Source organism: Erythrolamprus reginae, chromosome 1 (assembly GCF_031021105.1).
Source record: "Erythrolamprus reginae isolate rEryReg1 chromosome 1, rEryReg1.hap1, whole genome shotgun sequence".
Lineage (NCBI taxonomy): Eukaryota > Metazoa > Chordata > Lepidosauria > Squamata > Dipsadidae > Erythrolamprus > Erythrolamprus reginae.
In genome coordinates, this window is record NC_091950.1 from 237,231,979 (window position 1) to 237,241,943 (window position 9,965).

General features: G+C 40.3%; 1 protein-coding gene across 2 annotated transcripts in view; it reads right to left on the bottom strand.

Annotated features, from left to right (window-relative positions):
* Positions 1–9,184, bottom strand: part of PCSK2 (proprotein convertase subtilisin/kexin type 2) — a 137,099-nt gene extending 127,915 nt beyond the window's left edge. Inside the window, exon 1 of one of the 2 annotated variants that reach the window (XM_070732583.1) lies at positions 8,728–9,159. In XM_070732583.1, the coding sequence (XP_070588684.1) occupies positions 8,728–8,910 (183 nt within the window). In that variant the 5' untranslated portion in view covers positions 8,911–9,159. Of the gene's footprint in view, positions 1–8,727 lie in introns of both variants that reach the window. The other variant, XM_070732582.1, reaches the window with a different exon arrangement.
* Between the last annotated feature and the right edge of the window lie 781 nt (positions 9,185–9,965).

Here is a 9,965-nt window from a genome sequence, read left to right on the forward strand (position 1 = left end):
CCGTCCCTTACTCTTTTTCTATTGTTTTGTTGTTTTGAAATGACAGAACTAAAGAAAGGTGAAGGAAGAAGGTGAGAAGAAAGATTCTCAACTCATTTCTTAAGGTCAAGGCACCAGGTATTTCATCTACCAAGCCTCATAAATATTTAAATAAGCAGATTGCTTACAAGCGAATATAATCTATAAAAATGGAATACATGCAAAATAATTGTGCATTTCTGTTATGTGAAGAAATGACCAAAACTCAATAGAATTTCCTTGGTAGATAGGGTTTCTACAGACGTGCAGTCCTACCTCTTAGATATGCCCACAAGAAAAATGTTGAGCAGGCACTCAAAAGTTCAATTCTTTGAGAATTTGGTTCCAATAGTGGATTAACAAGATATTTATGAAAAACTTGCAAGCAGGACAGATGGTCAATAGCTGCCTCCTTATGAACTAGAGGCATCAGGCTGAGGAAAGCAGGGCAAGGTCGAAATTTGCCATTTATAATTCCATCGAAACATAATTTTAAGTTTGTAACAATCCCTGTCAAGCACTGAGAAGAATTTCAGGGGTGGACAAAAGGGAAGATCTTTTTCATGCAGCTTACATTGATTCATGAAATACTCTGCCATAAGATGCTGTGATGTTCAATGGCTTACAGGGCTTTAAAGTGCAGGAGGAGAGGAGATCAATTCAAAGAAGAATGTGAGCCATCAGTGGTTATTAGCCATGAGGATTAAATGCATTTACTATGTTCTAGGACAGTGATGGTTAACCCTTTTTGGTGTTGAATGCCCAAAGCGCACATGTGCACAAATGCATACCCATGTCCCCAATGCCCATAATGCAATGTGAGTAACCCCCATGAATGTGTCCCCCTGTGCATGTGCCCCTGTGCCCCATTTTGGCTTCCAGGTTGGTGCAGAGGCTTTCCAGGCCCAAAATGAGGTGCAGGGGCCCTTGCATGGTGCCCCCATGCCCCATTTTGACTTCCAGGTTGGTGTGGGTGTCAGAAATGGAGTAGAAAGATAGGGGGAATCTGTGAAGATTGGGGAAGGCCCCACACATATGTGGCAGAGACCTGAAGACCAGCTGGTCACACACAGGAGAATTGTAACTGAGCTGGGTTGACAGCTGGTGTGCCCACGGACAGGGCTCTGCATGTCACCTGTGGCACACATGCCATAGGTTTGCCATCATGCTTCTAGGACAAAATGCATCTGATTATCAGTCGCTGAGGAGCAAACAGTTGTTCTGTGGAAATATATCTAAGAGCAAGACCAGTTTTCAAAAATGCCTAATTATCCTGTGGTAGGAGAGGGAACCAAGACAAGATGCATTTTGCTTTTCAAGTATTCTCATTTTTATTCCTGGGAATGCATCCTAAAAGCTTGATGTTAAATAAGCAGAGTCCCAAATCTTTCCAATAGCAGGCTATCCCTAAAGATGCTTGATTCATGTTCAAAAAGCAGCACGTTAAATAATAATGCAATTAGGCAATGCATGGAGGGGATTAGTTTTAGCATGAACTGTTTTATCAATCTGAAAATGAGTTAAGATTTAGGCTTGCTAAACTATCTGGTCATTCTTCTGAGTTGAGCTATAGACTTCTGCTTTGGTCTTACCCCAGATGACACTCCTGATACTAAAGGACTTTTTAGGTGATTTATAAGAGTGGGTTCCTCCAAGTTTGGACTGGATCGCCCAAACTGGTAGCGACCACTGGGTGACATCACAATGGCATCATGAATCTGGTTCAGTCAGTGCCAGCTCGTGGGTGCCACCATCTTTTTTTTTGGGGGGGGGGGGTGTCTGACTTTTTTTACTGTTTGGAATTTTTTCCCCTGCTGCTGTTTGAAAAGAGGCCCTCCCGCCCGCCTCCGGGTTTATACTTACCTTTATTCCTTCATTCGAAGCACAGCTGATCAACTCCTCAGCTGTGTTTCAGGCTGATTATAGCTACTGAGCATACACAGAAGCAGAATTGCACGAGGGGACATGATGTGAACCAGTGGTGAAGGTAAGTGGAACCCACCCCTGGTGGTTTAGCATATCTAAAAATACATATCCAAACATATAACACTGGTAGCTTATATGTTGGAAGAAGGCAAGCATCTTAGCACATTGCAAACTGTTTTAATAACTGAGATTTTTTTAGCAATTAGCACAAAATTATTTTGCAGCTAAAATGTTTGCAAGTATTCCCTCTCCATTTTCTTTAAATTAGAACTGAGTGAATCATGCTAAATAATTATTTCTTATTATATTGCCTCTGTGGTTTTGTGTGTGGTTGTGTGTGAATAGGATTCATTTTTCTCAGATGTTTTATATCTCATCCTTTTTGACATTAAGCAGCCAAAACATTTCCCAGCATCAGACATACCTGCAAGAATTTAAAAAGAAAAAAAACCCACAGGGAGGGAGGAAGGAAGAAAGAGTTTTTTCAGGTGTATTTTTTAGGTACACAAAAATAATTAATAGAACGGCTTCCCAAATTTTGGAAGTTGGTAACCGGTCCATTTGGAATATTTTAACTTCAAACTTGCAGGGTTAGATTCTTATTATTCTCGTACAAGCTTGCATGGGACAGTGCTGCAGTGCAAAAACTGAAGATTTTTGTCTTGCATAGGTTAAATTGTATTTATAAAAACTTGTATATTTCAACATGACTCAACCCTACACCCATTAGCTTTATTCATCCAAAGGGCAGGTGTGTGCGTTACACATTAATTGATCATTCTTAAATTATTACCATGTTGAAGAATTTAAGAATTGCATGCTTAATCTGCCTTGATTTGAGATCCATAAACAGTAAAATTAGGGGTACAGAAATCCAGATGACCCCAAAATGATAGCAAAATGATACAGAAAACACACATTTTTTGGTGCTATCCAGTAGTCAACTTGGTGGGTTTTTTTCTTCATGCCAGGAAAAATGGAGAAATTCACAAATGCTTTGATTGGCAGTGGAATTTACTGACCCTTCACATTTGAATGACTTGTGATCAATCCTATGTCAATATGGTTATATGCAACTCCACTATTGAATAATAGAGTCTATTCATTTTCAAGACAGCACTTGTTCCAGAGGAATCATTGCGAATGCCCTCTGCTGCTAAAGATCTTGGTGGGAGCTGGTTTTCCACTGACAAGAACTCTTGGTTCACCTGATTTCTTGGGATCCTCCTCACTCCTGACAGCTAGAACAATTAATCACTGGAATGAATTGTCTCCAGAAGTTGTGGGTACTCAAACACTGGAGGTTTTTAAGAAGAGATTGGATAACCATTTGTCTGAAATAATATTGGGTTTACTGCCTGAACAAAGAGTTGGACTAGTCCAATTCTGTTATTCTGCTACACTGAGATTGAGGCACCACAGCATCTTTTCACCAGTTTGCAAAAGTGTGTAAGCCCCCCAGATAGATCTGGCTATTGAAAGTGACAAATGTGTGCAAAATTAAAATGGAGGGGCATGGGGAATACCTGGCTGGTGATTTTTACCTTTGCTTACTGAAAGTATGTTGTGAAAAATTTCTCACACTGTGAGTTTAGTTTCCATGAGAATAACTATAGGACCTTGCAAATTGTTCTAGCAAGGTTTGGGGTATAAAATGTGTGGATGTATGAAATCACCCTAGGTGTTTCATCCAGGAATAGACCATTATCAATGAAGTAGCATTTAGTCACACAATATATTCCAGGAACCACAAATGTGGGGTGGGGAGGTGGGGTTATTGTGGGGGGGAGAAGCAACATTTTCTTTCCTGTACAATAGGAAAAAATGTCCAAAGAAACAATGTGTTTATTATGATGCTTGCATACATTGATCTCCGTAACAATTTCAAACCCTGATTTTTTTTTAAGGTCTCAATTCATAGTGGAAAATCTGGAAATGATGCTGGGTGAAGCCTCACTAATGTGCTCCAGACGAAGAAGTCAGGGAAATGTACTGGATAGCATATGGTTGTCTACTTTTCCTTGGTGACTTCCACATATTCCAGCAAGATTGGATCATGTTGTAGAAACAAGAGTTTCTACATATAGTTCACATATAGTTTTAAGGAGTGGGGTTTATACAAATTGTAGCCTCATGTCTAGAGTAATCTCACACTTTCCTCAAATTCATACCAGAAATTGCCTAGGTTTTGTAATTTTGAAAGTGACAGATGGGAAAAATAATTGTGTGTGTCTGTGTGAAGCAATTGTATCAATTGTATTGAATATGTGAAGCTATTTATTTATTTATTTTTATTTGTATGCCGCCCCTCGCCGAAGACTCGGAGCGGCTCACAACAGGAACACAAAATACAAACCCAATGATTAAAAAAGCAGAACAGTTAAAAAAGCCCTTGATTAAAAACATCCATGCAACCCAAACAAATCATACATAAAACGGAGCGGCCAAGGGGAATCAATTTCCCAATGCCTGGCGGCAAAGGTGGGTTTTTAGGAGTTTGCAAAAGGCAAGGAGGGTGGGGGCAGTCCTGATCTCCAAGGGGAGTTGATTCCAGAGGGTCAGGGCTGCCACAGAGAAAGGTCTTCCCCTGGGTCCCACCAGATGGCATTGTTTTGTTGACGGGACCCGGAGAAGGCCAACTCTGTGGGACCTCCGCTGGGATTCGTGCGGCAGAAGGCGGTCCCAAAGGTATTCTGGTCCGATGCCATGAAGGGCTTTATAGGTCATAACCAACACTTTGAATTGTGACCGGAAACTGATCGGCAGCCAGTTCAGGCCGCAGAGTGCTGATGAGAAATGGGCATATCTGGGAAAGCCCATGATTGCTCTCGCAGTTGCATTCTGCACGATCTGAAGTTTCCGAACACTCTTCAAAGGTAGCCCCATGTAGAGAGCGTTACAATAGTCGAACCTCGAGGTGATGAGGGCATGAGTGACTGTGAGCCATATTAATTCCAATTACTTAACTGTCTTTTTAATATTACATTTAAATATAAATTACTTTAATTTAATTATTCAACTAAATTCAATCAAATGGGGTTTTTATCCCAGCCCTGCCCACCTCCTATCAGATTTTCAAGAGTAGCCCATGACATGTCACAGAAAGACCTACTCCAGTCCAGTACTTGATGCTCTGAAAACTGTTGCATTTGCCATTCTGAAAATTGGTTAATGCTCTGTATAGTTAGTCCAACAAGCAGTTACAGACACAACTCCCTCTAAGAAAAAGCATCTCTTTGGAATCGTAAAGGTGATGTTAATTGGTTTGGAGATGGATTAAAGGAGTTGAATAGGTTTGTGCTACCACTATTTCATATTTTGTTGTTGGTTTTTGTTATTATGTTCTTCATTTTCTCATTAAACGCAAGAATTCCCAAATTTTATCTCATGATACGCATTTGTCAGTGTTGTTTTAATAGTGATGATTCTATCCCCTTTATAATAAATATCAATAATCTATATTCAGTCTTTCAGATGAGCTGAAATTCCGACAGATAATGCGAACACAAAAAAGTATTATTAATTATGTAACCATTTCCCTACGGGTCCACAGGTTTTGAATTGTAAAGTCTGTGAATGCTAGTTTTATATATTTTTCATAAGGGAGAGTAATTCTAAAATAATGAGAAGCCCCCCCCCCCAATATAATCACACATGAGTGGATACTATTAAAAATAATTTGTCTCTCATGTTAACAATAGTTACATGGGAGGGGGAGGGGAGAGTTTAAGGAGAAAAAATAAAAAATGCTAGAAGCAATCCAATGCTGTTTGTATAGGAGGCCATTTAAAAACTTCTAAACAAACATGAATTGGGGGGTGGGAATTGAGATCAAATTTGCAAATTATTAGCTAGCATAGCTTTTATTGGAAGGAATTATCAACCAAAAATTAACTTGCATCCTCCTTTTTCCTAGGGATTTATTACTTTTATTGTTGAGGTATCTCTTCCATCTCTAATCTTTGCTCATTCCCATTAACATCAGCATAATGTAAAATGAGAAACAGAATCAGTAAAATTACAGGCAATTTGGGAAATAGCCTACGGTAGATTCCTCCTGCTGCCTCTCCACCACAAACTCCCCATCGTGATGATGAGTATAAAGAAAGAAAAATAACTCTGTTAAATTTGTACAATGATCCTAATCACATTGGCTATGGAAATCTCTGTTAGGGGAAATGTTCTAGAGGAAGAAGGCAGCACAGGAAGAGCATCTGAGTTGCTTTTAATGGAAAGGAGAAACTAAGGACTTCATCTTGAATTTCATCTTGCGCAGAGCTGGAGTCGATAGAAAATGAACGCTATGTCTTATAAATAATGGAGCGGTTGTTTTTCCTTCCCTGAAATATGAGATGCAATGACGGGGAAAGGAAGGCAAAAGGGGGGGGGATATCCACCCACCACTTATTTATATAGTTTCCATATAGGCTAAGCGTTTAATTTTCCTCTTGCTCATGTGTGGGAACAGTAGGGAAGTAGGCCTTTGATTGTGAACTCATCAACTAAGGATAAGAACTCAACTCAGTAAGACTTATGCAATTATAAAAGGTTGCTGTTGCATTCCAACAGTTATAAGAAAAGTGTTGCTAAGATCAGCATCATTATGAGTTTGCTAGCCAGATCTGGCAGTGGTGGTAGTTGGTTAGTTTTTAACCTTGTTGGTTAATATAAAACTTGCATATCTCTATTCAGAATTAAGGTTTAGCAGAACTTGTTTTATGTGGAATTTGTAACTCAAGTTGTATATAAAAAAATAAACTGTCTTGTTTCATTCCTCCTAGGAAGAGGAAATGATGCTTAGATAAGCTCCTTCTAAGTAACAATAGAAGGAAATGAACTCAGACACAGAGGAAAAATAGTATTCTTTTAAGGTTACACCCTTTTTATATGTGCAGAGGGATAATCTGGGTCTCATTTAACACCTCAATGTTTATTGGTCTCTATGTTTCTTTTTCCTGAACATTTCTGCTCTGATCCTACTTTTGTCCCATCTGATGAGCAGAAAAGAAATGATCATGTAATGGAAGAGAATAAGAACTAAACAGACCTAACATAAAGCTATTTCTCAAAATCAAGAAGGGGGAAGAAAAAGTGGAGAGTGAGTCAGTCTGGGAAGAAAGCAGTAAGTGCATTATGAACTAAACTTCTTTACCAAAGAAGCTTCAGCTACAGATATATATATATAAGTACTGTTCCCCAGAACTCCGGCAGTGCCACAATGCCTTTGTCTCAAACAGAACATTTCAGAAATGCCAAAACTATTACAGTCATGGAATTAAACCAGAGGTTATTGGTTTTTCCTTCATTTTTAATGTATTCCTATCTGACTGAGTCCATGATGGCTAAAAAATATTAAGTTTGGCAGGCATTATGGATTCTCCTTCCTTCCTTCCTTCCTTCCTTCCTTCCTTTCTTTCTTTTTGCAATTTCCCAATCTCCAGACATACTTGTGGGAGCTCAATCCTATGGAGGTAAACAGGGAGAAGCCTATTGCCTGCAGTAGAAGTTATTTCAGGTCCTTCTTGCATAATCACTGGGGGGGAGGAGGAATAATATAATGAAATTGGTTTAACCTAGGTATATATTTGCTGGGTTCTTGTATTAAATGGAATTCATTTCTTTCTTGACATGGAGTCACTGCTTATTTTCATTCTCAGGTACAGAAAGGAAAGGTTTTAAAAGCACATTGGAATCATTTGTGAATAATATGTCATGATACCATAAGCAGATTATCTTGTCTTCCAATCCCTCCATTCCTGTTAGACACCATAGCTTCCCCCCACAACTCTGAGTATAAACTTGGTATGTTATATTACCCGCACTCTATTTTTAGTCTGCATGGATACTTGGTTACAATTAATGAGCATTAATTAGTTATTGCAGACACATGTTCTCTACTTTCAAAAGATTACCGATTAGAAATTGTTTAAAATAAAAGGAAAACTCAAGGTAGACTTCTTATGAGATTGCCAAATGAAAACTCAGGAAGGTTCTTGAATTTAGAGATAGTTCTGACTATCAATAATTACTATTGCAACTGATCTCTTCTGGTGGCAAATGAAGAAGAAGACTGGTGAATAGGTGGATTCCATCAATACGGTATGGATCCACTGACACAAAACTAATCAGTAGAGAAAAGGTATCTCAGTTCTAATTAGTGTGATTCAAAAGCAAAGCATCCAATTCAAACTATTGTGCCATGGGGGTTTTGCACATTGACTTTTTAAACATAAGTCAAAGAAACAGAAGAATCATCCATGACTATCTCTGTATTGTTTCTAGCAGATATAGTTGGTAAATCCACAGTAACTGAATTTAAACATGCCTGAGATAAACATATATCCACCCTAAGATAAAATACAGGAAATAGTATAAGGGTAGACTAGAAGGATCATGAGGTCTTTTTCTGCCATTAATCTTCTACATTTCTATGTATTGCTCCTAACTTAGTGGACATGGTCAAAGTGTGAGCTTCAAAGAATGAATCATGCTTTAAACTGTTGTAGCTACAAGCACAGACATAGATAGCCAACTCTCCCCCAAAAGAGAAAAAGAAAACTGTGCTAAAAATATTTAGGAGAAACCATTTAGATTGGGAACTAGTTTAACAAGAGTTTCAAACAACTCTTTTTCTCTAATCCTCTTCCTGAGTACTAAATTGCAGACACAGATCATGCCAACTTTGCAGAACAGATTCATTAACATCATGCATAACTAAATAGTCTTGGGGAAAGAGAGAGAGAAAGGAAGGAAGGACGAATGACAGGAGAATGGGGATCTTACCTTCCTGACCCCATTAAAGCCGTATGTTGCAGCCAGTTGCTTGGCTTCTGCTTCTCCAGCTTTGTGAAACTCAACGAAAAAATGATTGGTATAGATGGCCTTTTGAGATGCAGAGGCAAAGCGAAGGAACCACAGTAGGAAGAGGCCAGCTGTCTTGCAGCATGGAACAGTGCCTGTCTTCATGGCTTTTTTCGGACAGGGAGTGCAAGGCTAATATTCGTGGGCTCAACAACGGGAATAAAGCTTAAGCCAGGGATAATATGGATACTCTAAGGGGACCGGTCAGAGGGCTGGCTGCAGACAGCCACTTAAGCGGTGCTCTGCTTTAGCATCTCTACAGCCTGGAGAAGAGAGGGGAATCCGACGGGCTGGCTGCTCGTGGAATTATCCCGATGGGTGCGTGTGCGTGTGTGCGTGTGATGCCAGATCTGCATTTTTTTGTTTTCAGCTCCTCCTCATCTATAACCCAGCGCGGCGGCGAAAAGAAAAGCGAAGTGAGGCCGCAGGGCTGCCAATCATTTGGAGGCAAGAGAGAGCGCGATCCTCCTTCTGCCTCGTAGCAGGACGCCCTCTTCAGCTGGCTGGGGCGGGGAGGCAGGGGGGGAGGGAGGGAGGGAGAGGGAGAAAGGTTTGAGCGGAGCAGAGGCAAAGCCTGGCCGCGGCTGAACTGATTCAGCACCCTGGAGAATTCCTCCTTTTCTCGAAGCCGAAGCAAAGCAAAGGAACAAAAAGAGGTGGTGGGGGGGGGGGGGGACCTGGAGAGAGGTAAAAATAGAGGTCCGTTCCTTCAATCCGGCGGTCGAGTTCTCTTGATTTTTTGGAACTCGAGGCAAGGCTGAAATGAGAGTCGAGACGCCCGGTTCGTCCACATCCCCCGGGAATGCCCTCGGCCCCATCATCAGGATCACATTCCTCCAAGGATTCCTCACTCTCGAAATCACATGTTCTCTTAGCTCCCCCCCGCCTAGATGGATTTGAAATTCGCTTCTGTGAGCGGCTTTCGACTCTTTACACAGAAGGGGAGGCTGCTCTCGCAGTTCAGCAGCAGCAGCGGCAGGGTTACAAATAAAAACAGTGCATAACTGAATCCATCGTTTCTTGCTGCCATTTCAAAGTCCCCTTAGCGTTTTTTAGATAGATAGATAGATAGATAGATAGATAGATAGATAGATAGATAGATAGATAGATAGATAGATAGATAGAGATAGATAGATGATAGATAGATAGATAGATAGATA